The 18,416-nt window shown below is 41.3% G+C and overlaps 1 protein-coding gene across 1 annotated transcript in view; it reads left to right on the top strand.

Annotated features, from left to right (window-relative positions):
* CBL (Cbl proto-oncogene) overlaps positions 1-18,416 on the top strand; it is a 44,265-nt gene that overhangs the window by 16,909 nt on the left and 8,940 nt on the right. The window contains exons 3-12 of the mRNA XM_075774669.1: positions 7,229-7,375; positions 8,711-8,867; positions 10,389-10,510; positions 11,537-11,674; positions 12,496-12,583; positions 13,141-13,272; positions 13,699-13,902; positions 15,435-15,566; positions 16,618-16,995; positions 17,990-18,084. Of these exons, the coding sequence (XP_075630784.1) occupies positions 7,229-7,375; positions 8,711-8,867; positions 10,389-10,510; positions 11,537-11,674; positions 12,496-12,583; positions 13,141-13,272; positions 13,699-13,902; positions 15,435-15,566; positions 16,618-16,995; positions 17,990-18,084 (1,593 nt within the window). The remainder of the gene's footprint in view (positions 1-7,228; positions 7,376-8,710; positions 8,868-10,388; positions 10,511-11,536; positions 11,675-12,495; positions 12,584-13,140; positions 13,273-13,698; positions 13,903-15,434; positions 15,567-16,617; positions 16,996-17,989; positions 18,085-18,416) is intronic.

The following is an 18,416-nucleotide window of genomic DNA, read 5'->3' as shown; positions in this document are numbered from 1 at the left end:
CGCCTATCTGCTGAAATTGAGTCTAACTGCTCGTGTCTGGTGCATCGTTCATAACATCTGAAAAGCAGGTGTAAGATAATAACCGCACACTTTTGTGGTTTCTGAAAGGTGCATTTAACTTGTTGGAGACTTGTTAAAGGAGCTGACTCTTTTTTAGTTCTTAAATCTTAAAAATATCAAACTGTAAGATGTAAAGTAGTTACAGAAAAAAATAATGTTTGACTGTTTGCAGGACCCGAGAACTGCAGGTTTGGGTTTTGTTTTGTGGGGGTTTTTTTGTTTTTTCTTAAGTACTGGAGCTTGCATTTACCTGTAGTAGATGTTAAGCCTGTCACTTAACCATCATCTGGTGGTAAATTTGTAATTCCAAAGTAACCCCGGAAGTGAGAGGGTAGAAAACTTGTATTTCTTTAGTTTTAATTTCTTGCAGTAGTACTTAGTAAGTGGATAGTATTCTGCAATAATGAGCATGTGATAAGGAATTAGAAATTCCCTAGCTGTAATTCTAGCTTCCAGCACTTCCTGTCCTTCAGCTGCCTCGCCTGTAAAATGAGGTTTTTAAAAAAAAAAAAAAAAAATTCTCTCAGAAAATTTAATATTGATCTCATATTCAGAAGAATGTCAAAGTTCTGAAGGAAGTCTCACCTATCAGTAGGGTTGTTGAGGTGTGATTTACAGAAAAGCAAGCGTTAATTGCTCAACTAGTGAAATAATTATGGTGTGCTTGTAGCTCTGTATATCAAACTTACATGGAGAGCCACTGGAGACATAAGACTATTATGCCACAGAAGCCATTTTGAACTGTGAGTTTAAAAAAAACCCACAAGTTTTCAGCAGTAGCAGTGAATAATAGCACAGCAATTTAGAGTGTGTTTTCCCTCAGTTTAACTGAGCAGTGTCTCATTTCCAAGTGCCCAATTTGTATTTCTTTTACCAAATAAACATAGAATTTCTGAAGAAAGGAAGTGATGCATCTGAGTTGTCCTGGGTGAACGTTTTAATTCTGCAATTCTGTGAGGACAAAAAGCAATTATCTGCATCACTTATTCCAGGAGCCTCTGACTTTCAGTCAATGAGTTTAGTGCTGAGGTGTCAGATGTTCCCACATCCTCTGTAATGCTTTTCCCCTTAATTTTCCATTAGAATAAATAGCTGTACTTTTTTAAAAAAATGCTCTGTGATCATTCCTCCAGTATACTGAGACAGCATTTCTTCTTGTGAGCTGCATTTTTGGGTCATGCCCCTTTAAAGAGCCAAGATGACATGTAGAGAGAGCTTTCTCTTGTGTTTTGAATAGCATGGTCTTACAGTCACTTAGGTCCTCTGATTTGAATTTTTTACCCTCTTGAATCTTTGTTGACATGTAATTTTAGCCAGTTTGGCACTGATTTTATGAAGTAGAGCATTTTCTCGATAGTGTGTTGTAATGAAGGCAGTTGAGTCTTGTTCAGTTCAGCTTAATTTTGTTTTGGGCCCGAGGTGGAGGCGTGGCTGTGTTTGTCTTAGCCTCTTGTGAAGAATCTTTGTTAAATGCAGCCTGTTCTTAGAGAGACTGAACATTATTTGTGAAAACCCAGTGTTCACAAGTGTAACTCAAGTCAGCGGGAGTGCAAATACAAAATCCATTTGAAAATATGGTCATATATAAGAAATATGCACAATAACTTCAGAGAAGTGAAGCATTTCCTAGTTGGTTGTCTTGTGTTACAGCTCTTAATTCCTCTGTACAGTGATGTTTGTAGCATGCTTTCAGCAGAACAAGCTTTACAGACGTGACGGTATGTGCATGTCAAATTATGGCATGTGAGCACAATATTGTGACTAAGTTATCCAGTGGAGAAGTTGTCTTGTAATGTGTGAGGAACAAAATTACATTGTGTCGGTTAGCTGTGAAGAAGTTGAGAAATACTGGAAGAAAATGAAAAAAATCTAGCTGGCAGTGGCAGAAATGGTAGTACTATATCAACATTGCCTTGAGGTAGGAAAGGCATTTTAGTCATGAAGTGCATTAGGTGCTGTATGGCTCTTGTAACTTGAATTCATGTAACTAATCATGTCGATGTAGCTGAAAGAGGCAGTGCTCCGATTTAAAACAGTCCTCTGCTGTTAATGGTTTTGCAAGACTGAGCCAATACGGTGGAAAAACGCTTTTGTCCAGCAAACAGGAACCTGGAAAAGACAAATCTGCAATAGGTCTGGGGGAGGCAGGAGCACCAGAAAACCCAGCTGGGGCACGGCCCACGGAGGGGCTGCAGCGAAGAACTGTGGTGCAAATGGAAGTGCCTACTCGACCTCTTGACTTCCGCTAAGATGCATGGAGCAAAAACAGTCACGAAGAGGAAGGAAGTAGCACAACCACAGCGGAGGGGGCACGGAGGAGGGAGGACGAAGGGACATGCCTGTTGAGCCTGCAGAGCCGCCAGCAGGCCTGGCCCGGCCCGGCCTTGGGGAGCCGGCTGATTAATAAGCACTGAGTAACTGAAAAAAAAAAAAAAATAGTCTTGCTTCATGCTGGTTTTTGTTCCTCAAAACGGTGGCTTGAGACCTGCGTATTTAGAGCCCTGTCAGTGTCAAGGTAGTGCAATTTTGCATGTGAGTGTAATTGCAGCTGAACAGGTTCTGGTGATGCTGCTGGGTTGTTAAAGAAACGATTCTCCGTTAACACTGTGTGTACGGAAGGAACAATGCCTCCATGCTAGAACTGCAGATGTTTTACTAAAATACTTGGTTACTGTATAGAGTGGAAAAATACTTGGCTTTCTAAGCTTTCACTTTTTATGTATGTCATTGATTCACTAACAATCTTGGTAACAAGATTGGTAACAATTCTTGGTAACAGTATTTGTGTTCATTGCTGTGTTTGGCTAAAAGTTTGAAAGAGGGTCATCACAGTCTGTAAGAAACATGGAAGATTGCTGGAGGTCAGGCCAAAAATGTCTGGGAATCTCTGGTCTATGTCACTGAAGTGTTCTTTGAAAATATTACCCTTTTTCTGGGACACTTCCTTCTGTTTAGTTGAAGCAATGGAGATGAGGACAGTTGCTGATGTTACTAAAAATAAAATACAATAATCTCCAAACTTCGATATGCCAATAAAAGTGTTCGCTGTAATTGCAAGCATTATTTGGTCTGTATTAATTTACAAATGTGTAACTTGGCTTGTAAAAATAAAGGAGTGTATTATTGAAAGAAAATGTTCATCCTTTTAGCACAGGATTGGTGACTAGTTGCTGTATGTAAAAGCTAGTTACTAACATAAAGTATTCTGCAATTTGCTGCGCTTTATGTTCACTTCCTGTGGTTTTTTCTGTTATTTACCTAAGATATAGCTGGATACTTGTAAAAAAACAAAACAAAAAACCCCACAAACTTTAAGAATTGAAAATGTTCAAGTATTGGAAACATTTTTTGAAACAGAGTCCCTCAGAGTGTGTGTGTGTAAAACCATTTGTTTATCCATCCTGATGCCTGCAGAAGTTCTTAACTTCTCTTGCTGAAATCATGTGCTCAGCTAAGTGCAAGAACTTTCTGAAACTCAGCGACGGGAGAAGGCTCTTAGGCAGAAGTGATAAGCAACTGGACGCAGGAACATACCTTGTCTTCTTGGAGTGTTAACCGTTGCTTTATTTAAACCATACACTTGTTCCCTTAGCTTTTTGTTTGAGAGTCAGAAATGCACGTGTGCTTGCCTGATCATACCCAAATTTTCACACGGCTGGGCAGTGTCTATCCCTGACATGACTTTCCTTCCATCTAGCAAATATTGCATACATTAGGTTCAAGCATGCTTAGATTTTTTTTTTCATAAACAAGACATGACTTTTCAAGTGTTAAGAGTACTTAGCAAGTTGGTGTTGGCATGTACCATGTACCTGAACAGCTTTAGGATTGTTAACTTTGTAGTCACTTGACATTAATGCATTGCTGTGATATGCCACTTCACCTGCTAAGATTGCACACAAATATTACACACTAACTCTTCAAGGAAATGATTCAGAACGTAGTTCTCACCAACTGCTTCCATGTCAGTGTAACAAAATAATTAGCAGGTTTTGCTCATACCTCCATTTTTATAAGCTTAGTAAAATCAAATACCATCTTTTTTTTTTTTCTTGAGTTGTAGATGGATTAAATGATAGCCTAATAGCATGGTGTTTGCCCTTTTTTTTTTTTTTTTTTTTCCCTCCTTGCACTGCCATAAACTGTCATCTTTTCTATCATTTTATGGAAGTGAGGACTTTCAGAAGACGGCTTGGAGAGCAACCTCTGCAGCTAGAACCTCTGATTTGCAGTTTTTCTAGTGTTTGTCAGCCAAAGGTGTTGCAGGGACACGGTGGGAACCTACCCTCTGGAGAGAGGAAGCTGGGGTGTGACTTATAGTTAAATCATCTTCTCTGTAGGATTAGCTTGTAGCTGTGCCTCAGAATTGTGCTTTCCCCTGGTAAATGCAAAGCTGATTATCTGCTACTGGAAAGAGGAATACAAAACTTTGAATTACTTAACATTACACCCCAGGGAAGAAGTGCACAAACAGATACTACTGATAAGGTAACAGCCTGGGTTTTGTACTGCTGCAGCTTCTTTGTGTATCCATACATCTAGGTCCTGAGCCACTGATCTTCATAAATGTGATTGTGGTCACGTAGAAAGCCATTACTTTGTTGTTCTGATACAGCTTAGTTTTTCCTACACACAGGGTCCTGTGTAGGGGTTTTTTGTTTTGTTCAAAAAAAAAAAATGCTGTGTAAACTTCCCTAAAAGCAGAAGGTGAGAATTTGCAGTAGCACTCCAAAGTTATAACAAAAATCCAAAAGCAAGATAACTGGAAGTTGTGATACACTGGTAAGACAAGGGGACTTTCTGACAGGCCCTCTCTGTGGAGGCCAGTTAACTGAGCGTGGTGAACAGCAGAGCTTTTCAGTTTGTGTTTACAGAATTAAGCAACCAAATCATAGAGCAGCTTTAAAATACACACAGTTTGAAGATGTAACGCATCTGGTAGAGAGCTGCTGTGAATGGAGCACCCTACAGAAGAGCGTCTGGGTGGTTTGTTTTACTCGCGTTAATCTTGAGCACCTGTTGTTATCAAATGTGTATGAAATCCCAAAAACTAGAATCCCTTGCTGTATAGCTGGTATCTTCGATAAACACTTTGAGCAGCTTTCATTGCTGAGACACAAATTAAAATGTAGTTGAATAAATAAGGGTAAGAGAGGAGAACTACTGTCAAAGAAGATTTATAGTTTGAAGTCCTCTATACCTTCTAGTCTACCTAGACTGCATCATACCATGGAGAAAGGGCTCATGTGCAGCTGAGTAAATGGTAGATCATATGTCAGGCAAAGTCAGTCACTTCCGATTGAGTTTAGACTTTATGAAAGTATGACATGGAGCTAGAAGACCTAAGCCCAAATGTCCAGGGAATTTTTGCAGAAAGACTGGAAGCAGTTACCTGTCTCCTTTAGCTGGAGGTCAGTTTCACAGTCAGGCACATTAACAGGATAAGTACTTCAAGTAGGAGTAGCATGTCTGGAGCAAGTGGTATCTGAAAAATGTCCAAGATTAAGTAAATTGGAACCAATCCAACCAGAATACTAGAAATTGGTGAAAGGCTGAAACCTGGGGGAGCTGCCAAACACAGCTGTCTTCAGGGAGATGGCACACTACACTAGTAGCATACTTAGTGAGAGAGCTTGGAAAACAAGGCGCTAAGAAAATACTATGTGACTGGTGATGCTTCTAGCCCCTGTCTGAATGGTTCAGTATTTTGCAGTCTGCAAAATAACTTGTTGCTCAGTGTCTTAACTGAGTCTGCAGTGCCTTGGTGGTTGAGGCAGTCTTCTGACCAGCTTTGGTCTGTTGGACATAACTTGGAAGTTGTCCTTTCCCGCATGATACTAGAGTCTTCTTTTACCTTCAAGCACGTGATGTGGGGGTGAAAAAAAGCCTCTGGCCTAGAAATATCCAAGTCTTTTTTCAGGAACTCCATTTTCCTAGCATCTGGAGAATATAATGGTGTGGAGAAGAGAGTCATCCTTTATTTGGATAAAGGAATGAGAGAAAGAGGTGCCACTAGTGAATGGGGTTCCCCCCCCCCCCCCATCTACAAGTAGGAGATGACCTCTCTAGTGTGTAATAGTGCTATTGTTTGACTCCCTAGTAGGAACACTGTTATTTTGGTATTACTGTATTGCTGCAGGCACTGATGCTTTGAGGTACCCAAGCTAGTTCTGTTTCTGCATAGCACAGTTACAACACAGAGCTTATCTCCTTAATGTAGTCGCTAAGACTACAAGGAGGGAAGAAGCAGTTCTAGGCTGCAGTTTGTACTGCTGGAATTTAATGCCAATCCAACGCTAGTTTCTTGTGAAGTGTGTAACCCAGCGTGCTCGCAATGTTGCTGTGTCCTCTCTGCTAGGCTGTAGTCCTCCTGTCTTCTGTTTCTGGAAATCTTTTGCACGTTGACTAAATCCGAAGCAGAGAATATCTCTTTTCCTCTTCTCCAAGTTTCCAGTTTAGAAAAGGGCATACCTTGATGGACTAGAGCACTCCTGATCTATGAATGTCACCAGGCAGAGAAGGGACTTGGGGTTTCAATTTGTGATTCAAATTGGATAATTACTCAACACAATATGGTTGAGCACCCTGACCATCAAGCTTTTGTTTGTAAGTTATTACCATTTTAGAAAAAAACCTGCAGGTGTTTTGACCTGGCCTTGAAAGCTGGCCTGTTATTATCGGTTAGTTAGGCGTTCTCTGAGCAAGAAACTTGGAAAGACATTCAGTTTACATGGCAGTAGTAGTTTTATGTGCTTTCATAAGGAATTTTCAGACCCAAGAGCAAAGGATTCTGATGAGGTTTTGGCTCCAATTATGCTGTTACTGAATAGGTGTGGTCTGAATATTGGGTTTTGACATTTTCTCTGAATGTATTTCCTTGATGGGGGGATTGCCCTGGAAATAATCTGCCCACCTCAGAGCGGTTATGCAAAGTTAGTCATTGTGGAAAATGTCTTGACAAACACAGACCTTGCTGCTAAGTACCATGTGATGGATGTGTTCTGAATGCTGGGTAGAATACTTGATAGGCGGTCCCAAATAAGAAGAGTTTTCTAGGCTAGGATACTTCTTGAATTGCAATAGGTGGTACTACTGCTGGTTTGTTCAGAGTGCTAAACCATGTCTGTCTTTTCTAAAAGAAACATTTTTTTTTTTGGGTCCTTTGTAGGCGTAACCTGACAAAGTTATCCCTGATATTTAGCCATATGCTGGCAGAACTCAAAGGTATTTTCCCAAGCGGCCTTTTCCAGGGAGACACGTTCCGAATCACCAAGGCAGATGCTGCAGAATTTTGGAGAAAGGCATTTGGTGAAAAGTAAGTTTCTAACTCTGCTTAAAAATAGAAATGTGGCAACAAATTGTACACAGCACTGTGTATTTTTAAAAATTTTGGTTTGTGGTTTAGAAGAGGTTTTGTCAGGTTAAAATTAACAATGGGAGAGACCTACTAGTCATTTGGTTCACTCTGGGATGAGATACAGCATTGTTCCTACGTTATATTTCCCAGTTCTTTGTCCTGTCTTGTTTTAAATGTGGCAAGTGATGGGTCTTTCCCTCGGAGACTCTTTTACTGTCACAGAGTTTCCCTTGATTATTCAGCTTAAATTGTCTTCTCCTTAATTTAATTCCTTAACTTGTAAGTAAGCTCCATGAACTATGCAAAATAATCTGCTTTCTTCTTCCAGAGGTTACCATGCTCCCAATATTAGTTGTCCTTTAGCTAAGCCATTATATTAAATTCTTTTCATCTTCCCTCCAATTAGTCTTTCCAATCACCTTTCTTCTGGCTTCTCTGAACTTTTGTCAGTTTGCATAATGGCTTTCTTAAGATAGAACGAAGGAGAAAGTGAAGCGCAGTGTACATTTGTGTGCAAACTGTTGAAATGTCAGTTTTAATTTTTGTATCTGCTAAAATGCTGACTAAATGAACTGTGGAGGTGTCCGCAGCAACGTTTGAGGATTAAAGTTAATGGAATTGGGTACTGCTCTCTGACTAGGGTAACTAAGGTACTTCACATAAAGAGTTTAATTAGTAGCTGTCAGAACAAAAAGCAATAATATATTTACTCATGAATAGCACAGTTGTCTGATGCTAGGCATGGTTTTTTCTATGTTTCTAGTCCACTTGATATTTCAAAAGAAGGAAAATACTCCTTTAAACAGGAGCCTCTGTTTTGGCTTCTGATTATCTTCTCCAGTTAAGAGAAGAGAATTGTTTGCAGCTGTTTTATTTTTTTTAAAACTATCTAGACCTCTACTAAAAGACTTAATGTTAACTCCTCCTCTACCAGCAGCAGCATTATGAAATTCTTTATCAAGTGGTGGTATTGTATATAGCGCAGGGTACATACAAGCATTGGCATGATAGGACTGCTGAAAAAAGGGAAAGGAGAAAGCAGAGCTGGACTTCAGATTCCAAAATTTTGCATATGCAGAGAAAATTGTCTAAAGTTCATTTGGCTGCTAATTTCCTGCAGTACCAAGAAATCCTGTGCTTGCATAACACGAATAAACCTCTTGTGGCTAATTTTGATTTTCTTCGCTGCCATTATCATGAAGTGCATACTCACACAAAAAAACCCGTATGAAGTATGTGCATGGTAGTAGTCTTCAGACACATCACATTTACAGGTGGCTTGTTTTTCCCCAGGACTATCGTTCCATGGAAAAGCTTCCGTCAGGCCTTGCATGAAGTACATCCAATCAGTTCAGGGCTGGAAGCCATGGCCCTGAAGTCAACGATTGACTTGACGTGCAATGACTACATTTCAGTATTTGAATTTGATATCTTCACACGACTTTTCCAGGTAAGAATTGGGGAATGTTAGTCGCTTGAAATGTGTCTCGGTTCTTCAGGTTAGACTTTTTCCCAGGACCAACTAACACACTAAAATGACATTATTTATGATGTAAGGGATTTGGTCGTCTTGCTCTTCATCCCCTAAAAAGCTCTAGTAATACTTAGGACCCTATATTGCAGTGAAAGTGTGTGATGCGTCTGATTGTAGAAGAAAAAATTGTCTAAACGTATACTGCAGCTGTAAGGCACATTGAGTATCCTCCCATGAATCAGATTTTCCCTTTCAAAGGTCACTTTTAGACTGAAGTTCTGCCACAACTTCCGTAACCCAGGAAGTGTGAAGTTTAGTTTATCAGTCTGTCTTTCCTTGTCCTTTTCTTTCTTGTCAGATTTATTTTCCATGGGAGGGTTGTTCAGGATGGAGCACAAGCATGAAAATTTGGGCTTCCTAGCTTTTGAACTGACACAGCCAGGATGTTGTGGACATGCCTGTGTTCTGTGCACAAGAAATATCTCTATTACTGATGTGATGTTAATAGTAGGTAAAATTCTAACCCACAGTCTTTAATAGTACTAAACTCAAAAACACAGCTTCTGATGGTGCAGTTGGGTGTTTTGAAGAACAAACACTTACTTCTTTGGCTCTGACTTGCCTTTTCCCATGTGATAGGGTGGGTTGTAATTAAGATATGTCTAGATGAAAAATTCCCATGTTCGGTGTTGCAATGTAGCTGATCTCATTCAGTACTTTTTCCAACTATTGTACATAAAGATCAAGTTAAGAGTTGCTACAGTTTCCAAGAGATGCAAAGTTCTTAGGGAGAGCTAATATTTTCTTTTAGACGAGTTAAGAAATTTGGAAGAATTGGATGAGATTTAGACACCCAAGCCCCTCACAGGATTGAGAGCTTTCAAACGCTTGTTATGACTTCTTGTGCATAACTTTGAAGAATATTTAACATGTATGTGCTGGTTTCTTTATTCAAATCTTAGACTAGCCAGTAATCCTTGCTCCACCCAAGTGAGGTTAGGTGGTTTGTGGATAGTCACAAGAATCTTACTGTGAAACTGGCACAGAGAGGGGAGATCACTTTTCTGAGGCCATATGTATAGGAAGTCGATGTGAGAGATCAGGCTAGTCATGGTTTCTGGTCCTGTGCATAATCTTTTTAAACTCCTGTCTTTATCCCTATCTCAGGAATGAGTAATTTTCTCTGCAGAAGCAGCACAAATTGGTAGCTATTCTTGAGCTGTCTTTTTGTGACCTCAGCGACTTCTCCCTTGGCATTTATTAAAGGAGTTTTGATTAAGGCGTGTCTTAGGTGACATTTTTATCACCGACAAGAGAGAAATTCAAATGCTAAGGCTGTTGCGTGAGAATGTAGGTTTTAGTTCCGCTACTGGGTTTATGGTGGAAAAAGAAACCGCTTCTTTAACTGAGGAACTGATCCCTTTGATTAAGGAATATTGTATGTGTTGATACCTTTTAGAAGTGCGTGGTTAATATATTTCTTTGTTGTTTCTATAGCCATGGTCCTCTTTGCTCAGGAACTGGAATAGCCTAGCGGTGACTCATCCTGGTTATATGGCATTCCTAACATATGATGAGGTGAAAGCCCGGCTTCAGAAATTCATTCACAAACCTGGCAGGTTGGTGCTTGGCAGAAGTGGCTTTTTTGATCGTTCCTGTTAACATCGCTGATCAGTGCGCTGGCTGAGGAGATAGGTTTTATTTTGTCTTTGTCCTCCTTCCTCAGAAATTTAAACTGTGAAAAGCCCTAGCTTGCCCCATATTTGGAGATTATCCTCCGTGTGGTGACTTACCTCCTGCCCACCCCCACAATCTTCCCAACAGCTCCCTGAGGCCTGAGCAGCACGCAGAGGCAGACACCGCCAGAGTGAGCCTAAACGGTGGGCTGTTTAGGACCACAAATAAGGGAATGTGTCTATAGGTCCCATAACTTTGTGGTGCGTATGGATAAAACCGAGAGAGCTGAGCAGATCTCAGCCTCCAGGAGCAGTCTGCACGTTTGAAGCCAGCTTCAGACAGGCCAGGCAGCTGACCAGTATTTGCTCTGGCAGAAAGCAGCATGGTGGGTGGAGTAGGCTGCAATGTGGTGCTGCAGGCTGGGCAGATTTCAGAGGCTGTGGGGGGCAACACATGCTTCTAGGGGGGCTGTGCACCTGAGCAGTTTTGGGCTACCTAATGTCCTGGGTAGACCTTGGCCCAGTGCAACAGGGCTAACAGTTTTCTCTTTATGCCGGAAGGGCCAAGTGTTCATTTCTGGAGGTTGTTACTATGCTGTTAGTTCTGTGCTGGTTTTAAAAATGGAAACCTTGTGTAGTCAGTTGGTTTTGTTGTTTGTTGGGGTTTTTAAAAGTTAATTTGAAACAAATTATTTTAATGATTGTAACTTTTCTTGCTCTGGATTCTGGGTTTAATGTCACCTAGAGGCCAGTGCTAGGATGCTTTTCTCACTTTGTATCAGATTGCAAGGTTCTTCTTTGATCTGCCTGTCGGTAAATTGAGGAAAGCTGGTATAAATCATCAAGTTATTCCTACTAGTTTTTATGTGCTGACTTGAGATAGCCAGACAAAGACTGCCTACTTGACATTTAATCTTTTCTGTCTGTTCCAGTCCAAACTGAAGTTTCTTTTCCTTTATGTGTTTTTAGTTATATTTTCCGATTGAGTTGTACGCGACTTGGTCAGTGGGCCATTGGCTATGTCACTGCAGATGGGAACATTCTTCAGACAATCCCCCACAACAAACCTCTTTTTCAGGCACTGATTGATGGCTTCAGGGAAGGCTTGTAAGTAACTTTATCAAAATTAACTTTTTTGCCCTTTTTCACTGTGAGTTTGTTTTATAAATCTTAATCCTGTGGTGAGGTCTTAAAGTCAGTTGAACGGTAAAATGTACCTTCTGGGTTCATGACACATTGTCTGCTTCACAGGAGAGGCAGCACGTTGCAGAGGTCAAGCAATCACTATTGACATCGCTGAGCCCCTTTTGGACATGTATCAGCTCTTACTTTTTATTGAGACATTGATTCAGCAAAACAGTTTAATTGTATGAATAGTCCCATTGATGTCAGTGGAATAATTCTTACGCTTAACTGTTTTGGCACTCGAGAATACTCAGGCGACTATCTTTTGCACTGGAGAGCTGTACTGTCCTTTGCAATAGCAGATGATGGGTGTGTGTCACTGTTTCCCTTATCACAGAGTCTTTTCCAGCCGAGTCCTTAATTTGAGCCATCACAACTGATATTATGGCATAAGTTTTTCTTATTCTGGATATTACAGTTTCACTATAGGATGATTTAAGAAGAGTAGTCTGGGACCATAACATCCTTTTTAAAATAAAAATTGCTGCCAGCAAGGAAGACACACTTCTTTTTATTTTTAAGAATGACATGTTTGGTTTTTGTCCAGCAGTAAAATTCTTCCAAAACTTCTTTCGAATTCAGAATACCTTGAATTCCCACCCTTTGCTTCTTACCCTCATTCTTTCTTTCCTCCACCATCCCCACAAGAAATGTTATATGTGTGTTTGTGTGCATGTGTGTATGTATGCATGTGTGTATATGCACATACAGAGATATCTTTTTTTCTCCCCAACTGCTTACAGTTATTTATTTCCCGACGGCCGGAATCAGAATCCTGACTTGACTGGCTTGTGTGAGCCCACACCTCAGGACCACATTAAAGTTACACAGGTGAGCAAAGTATTCTATCCCATCAAACTGGCTTGCTTTCTTCCTAATTTCTAGCCTCCTTAGCTGTTTATACAATTCTGTCATACTTGGTATCCCCAAAGTTTGCTTTTAAGGCTGATGTATTTTACAGGAATTGCAGAAAACTTTGAATGATAGGAATGGGCAGAGGAGATTGCAAAGGTTAGGTGAAGCTTTATGCAGGGCTGACAGATCTTAAGATACTTTTTTTTTTTTTTTTTTAGAATGTTCTGCCAAATATTCATTCTTTTGTTCCATCCAGCATGTCTTGAGCCCTGCTTTCCCAGGCTGTTCTTGGGACACCGAAATGAAAATCTGGGATAACTTGAAGCCCACTTTTTTGAGCGCTTGACTGATGTATCTAATACATAAAATTGTAGTGAAATCTTTGCAGACTTCTGTTCTCCTTTGCATTGTGTTCTTGTCTTTGGAATTTATTTATTTTTTTCCTGCAAATCTTGTGGTGGTTTTCTTGTAGCTGTGACTAATCATGCTTGTTATTTTACAGTACCAATCATGTCTGTCTATCTTTCCCCAAGGAACAATATGAATTGTATTGCGAGATGGGCTCCACGTTTCAGCTGTGTAAAATATGTGCTGAAAACGACAAGGATGTGAAGATTGAACCCTGCGGCCATCTGATGTGCACGTCCTGTCTCACTGCGTGGCAGGTGAGGCATTGCCTCTTGTTAATCTCTGAGTGAAGCTAGTTGCTCTTTTACAGAAGTGGTGTATTCTCTTCTCAAAACTGTTCAGTTTCCTTCAGGTATGGAGATAAGATAGCATAACTGAGGACTTAAACACATAGTTCAGTAATATCAGTGCTTCAGTGCCAGTTTCACCAGCACAGGGAGAAGCTGGTTAGATGCCTGATCTCTTAATCTAGGAACAGGCAAGCGCAAGGACTTGCTAAAAAACGTTTTCTCTGCTCCAGAGGGAAAATAGTCCCCATAAGCGTATCACAGTTTGCCTTTGTGTCTTCCTCTCAGTTGAAAGGTACCTGCCAAGAAAGCAGGTTTAAACCTCTTTGTATATTAACGGTGTTTAATTTCTGCATCATAGTGGCTGTTGTAACAGATCTCTTATCTTCCCTGAAGGAATCAGAAGGCCAGGGATGTCCTTTTTGCCGCTGTGAAATCAAAGGCACGGAGCCAATTGTAGTCGACCCATTTGACCCCAGAGGAGGAGGAGGATTATCGCGGCAAGGGGCAGAAGGAACTCCCTCGCCCAATTATGACGATGATGATGACGACAGAGCTGATGATTCACTCTTCATGATGAAAGAACTCGCTGGTACCAAAGTAAGGTCACCAGAGCGTGTGCTAGTAGATGTGACAGTATGTACAAAGACCGCATGTTCTCCATCAGTTTCCTGTGGTCTTTGTGATTTGTGTGTGTGAGGGCTGCCAGACCTTATAACAGGAAAGATTTTACTCAGTACGGAAAACGGGGCTTTAGGTTCAGTTTTGTCAGTTCTACTAAGTTCTACACTGTCAGTTCTATTAAGCAATGGTGATCACACTTTGAAGTCTTTGATCTTTTATGGGTTGTCTTGAAAGAACCCTTAGAAGGGTGAAAAGGCTGGCTTGACCTATTGGAGTGTAAGATCTAGGTTTGTAACACTTCCCTGCATGCTTAGCAATGCTGCTTTTGATTTATTAGCTATGGTTCACTCATATCAGCAAAAATTCATCCATTTTCCCCAGTGATGAATACAGCCAACCAGATAGAGTCTTCCCAAGGTCCTGATGACTAATGGGGTAGAGGGCAGGCTATTTTGCTGAGGGAGTCAGTTTGACTATGATCTTTTTATATGGTGTCTGATAAATTTGTATAATAAAGGTGTGATAACTCTCTGCCATTAGTGCTACGTCCTGCCAGGAGATGTGTACAAGACAGGCATTCTTTATAGATCCCTGCGTGTTTTTTTTCTAAAAGCTCGTTGCTGCTTTTGCATACCTGCACTTAGCATTGTTTTACTGCATAGGGAAGTGGGTTTGAATTTGGCTAATTTTTAACAGTTGCGTTCACTAAAATAATCTGCCTTTCCTGGTCAGAAAGAATCCTCTACACTGGTTTACCTATGATCGTATTTCTCTTTAGCTTCCACTCTTTGAAAAAATCTGCTAAACAGTAAACTGTATCCCTGGAGGTAGTGTTTATATGCATAACTTGGGGAAGCAAAGCAATTTCCTCAGGGTGACATCCTGTGATGGTTTGCAGAAGGCTAGTACTCTGTATTTGTTGGCAGTAGTGAGTTCAAACCTGTGTAAAGCTTTTCAAAATTAGAAAGCACTAGCCTTGCTTGTAAAATAAACTTGATGAAAAAGAGAAGAACGGACACTGTTCTGATTTGTTAGGTGGAAAAACAGCTTTCCAGGGACAAAAATGGAGGTTTTGGTGCACACAGCCATGACGCTGTAGTCAAGGTAGTTTGCACAGCGGTGCCTGCAGTGAGAAGTAGGTTTTGCAGCAGATCGTGCCCTCTTGTGTTGAAAAGCAATGAAGCTTGTTCTGCTCAGGGCCTAGCAAGGCAGGTCTGTTAGTCCAGCAAAACAGCTTGTCTTTTACTGCGCCATTGCTAAGCGTGCGTTTTTAGTTGTGGGCCACAGCTAAGCCTGTTGGTAATCTTCAAGGCTTGCTGCAGGTCAAATGCTGTTGTGCTGTGAAATTGCCTGCATTTACTGGTGTGTGGTTGTTACTAATACAGTAATTTGTTACCAGTAGCGATGTTGAAGCCAGTACAAGTCACAGAGCTTGAAAGGCTCTCCAGAGAAAAGGAGTGCTACTGGATTTTGTCATTTGTTGATTTTTCCATTCTGTTCTTTTTCAGGTTGAGCGTCCTCCTTCTCCGTTCTCAGTAGCTCCACAGGCCACCCTTCCTCCCGTGCCGCCGCGACTGGATCTTTTACAGCAGCGAGTGTCCAATCCACCTGGGGCTTCCAGCCCTGGGACCACTTCAAAGGTCAAACACACTGTTTGCCCTTTCAGCTATGATTTTTCTGGGGCCGGCAGGACGAAGAGCATTCTGGTGAACCCTGAATGTTCTCTGTGACATCCCTAAGTACTTTCACACAAGACTTTTTCTTCTTCCTTTTCTGTAGTTCTGTTAGGCCACTTTCCTTCCATTCCCCACGAAAGCCTAATCTGTCCTGAAAGCAAATGCTCCTTCTGGAATCCATGGTAGGAGAGTCCCTTTTTGCTGTTTAAAGGGCATGTCTTTTCTTCACATTCGTCCGTGCAATTGCTAGGAAGAGGTTTGTCCCAAGCTGAAATGCTTGCTTACTTAGGGTGACTGGTGCCTATGCCCTTTGGAGCTGCATTTATGGGCTTGTGTTTTGTTCTAGCTAGCAGGCTAGATGTGGGAAGGTGTCATATTCCTGTCCCAAATATTTCTTCACAAATTTTGCCATCAAGCATTTCTTCAGATAGAAGACTAAGGAAGGAATGAAATGTGTGTGACTGGGAGAGATTAACTGATTGACTAGCAGAAGGCAGTAGCGTGATCTTAGTGGCATTTGGTCATTGGCTCTTGAGATAGGCACTGGTTCTTCAGCCAGTTTGGATGAAGTAATGAAGTGATGCTTGAAAGTTCAGGCAGAGGAAAATACCTATTTCTATGAATATTCATTGCTGACTGATGAATGTTAACTTGTATAAATAACCCACAGTTGAATCATTTTTCTAAATGATGGGTATACTTTGTTTGGAATCCAATCTAATACTGCTGTAAGCATTTTTTTTTCTTCAAGAAAAATAATCTGGTGTGTTTAGTGCCTAGCAGTAGCTACACGCAGTTACTGCGTTACCTCTTTGAGCCTGTAGAGAAGCTGTCTCTGGAGGGTTAACTTGTGGAGATGCAGAGAGTTATCTTCACATCCTTTGAGATAATTTCCTGTAAAAATAGATAAAATGAAAACCAAAAGTCACCCTTCTGCCACCCACCTCCCTCCTTTTTATCTTTTGTGGCTAGACTGCCTTTGTTAAGCGATATTTTACAGTCTTCTGCCTTCCAGGCTGCACCTGGTACTCTTCACAAGGATAAACCTTTGCCGATACCACCCACGCTCAGAGATCTCCCGCCGCCACCGCCTCCGGACAGGCCACATTCCATTGGGGCTGAAGGTCGACCTCAGAGGCGTCCCTTGCCCTGCACGCCAGGAGACTGTCCTTCGAGAGACAAGCCACCCCCTGTGCCCTCCAACCGTCAGGCTGATCTGTGGCCATCCAGGCCGATTCCAAAAGCCCCATCTGTAGCTCTCAGTCCTGGTGACCCTTGGGCTGGGAGAGAACTGTCCAACAGGCACTCGCTTCCCTTTTCCTTGCCCTCTCAGATGGACTCCAGGGCTGACAGCCATCGGCTTGGAAGCACACTCAGCCTGGACAACCCAATGGTGAGTAGGCCTGCTGGAGGTGAAGGTGATCTGTGAGGAAGTAAGTCTTGCAAGGTGCCCTTTTCTCATAGTTTGCATCCAAATAGGGCAATCTTGTGCTAAGGGAGACATGGAAAGGAACTGCTGAATGCCCGGCAAGGGAGAATAATGGGAAGACTTCTTAGGGAAGTGCTTTCGTGCCTCTTGGGAGCAAGGCTGAAATTCCAGTTTGAGCAGTCATGAGCCACAATTTCATGATCGTTGTTCACCTTTCAATTTTGAAAAACTGAGAATGTTTTGTGTTGGGAGCTGGTATGCTGGAAAAGTGTAATTTACTCTCTTCAGTTTTCAGTCCTGAAAAACCTACACACGGTAGCTATGATTAGTTTAACACAGTAAAATCTGAGTTAAATTTGGATCTGTTACTGTTACCAATGTCATGATGTGTGACTTAGTAGTCCAACATATTGTTCTCTACAAGAAATCCCAGGCAGTTTTGCTTTCTTTGATTCCATTCCCCTAATTTTTCCTTTTAAAACCTCCAGCTTTCTAAAATTGAAAGCAAGTACATTTTTAGCAAGATTGTCTAAGAAAACGACACTTGCACAGTTGTCATTCTGTTTCCGTGTGTGTGTGCTTGTCTGCATCCTTTTCTTCTTGTGCCCCGTTTTGGCCTATTTCAGCTGAATTTGCCAAAGCCATTGGAGTCTCAAAACTGAAGTTATATGAAATATTCAAATTATAAATAATAATTCAAAATAAAATATAAAAGTCTCAAATATGAAGTTCCTACAGCTTTCGTGTAAACAAGCAGTTGGCTACAGGAGAAGAACCCTGCTTGTGCCCTCACTGAGGGAAAACTGTCACAGAACTACTGGATTTCTAAGGTGTCAGTAAATGCTTGGAATAAATGAAGATTCCCGCAGAGGATGTGTTCAATGACTGGCTGACAGCTTTGCCACTGCGCTGGTATATGTGGTGTTTCTGATTCCTGGTTTGGAATTTTTTCTTCCAGAGCTTGAACAGTGGTCCAACGACAACCTCAGAGTGTGAACACTCCAAAATTAAACCCTCCTCATCTGCCAATGCGATCTACTCCTTAGCTGCCAGGTCTGTTGTTTTCTAGCAAAAGTGCTCTTTTATAACTTACAGAATGGTAACTGTAGGGCCCTGTCCATGCTGGTGCCAGGGACAGAATTTGACACAACTCTGTCAGCCTTAGTTTCAGTCTCTGACAGATTCAAATTACACAATCTAGAGAAAGTAGATGAAATCAGCGTCCCAAAGATCTGTGGATGGTGGTGGTAGTTACCGTTGGCTGTGGCAACAGGAAATAGGCTACAGTTGCCATTAGCTCTTTTATGAATTCACTTCTGAGTTGGTCTTTGTGTGAAGTAGGGATGTATAACGTGTATGATATTGGAAACTTCCTTTTGCATAGT

The sequence above is a fragment of the Balearica regulorum genome, chromosome 23 (genome assembly GCF_011004875.1).
Source record: "Balearica regulorum gibbericeps isolate bBalReg1 chromosome 23, bBalReg1.pri, whole genome shotgun sequence".
NCBI classification, from domain to species: domain Eukaryota; kingdom Metazoa; phylum Chordata; class Aves; order Gruiformes; family Gruidae; genus Balearica; species Balearica regulorum.
Note: the sequence above shows the minus strand (reverse complement) of the source record. Positions and strands in the feature narration are given on the sequence as shown.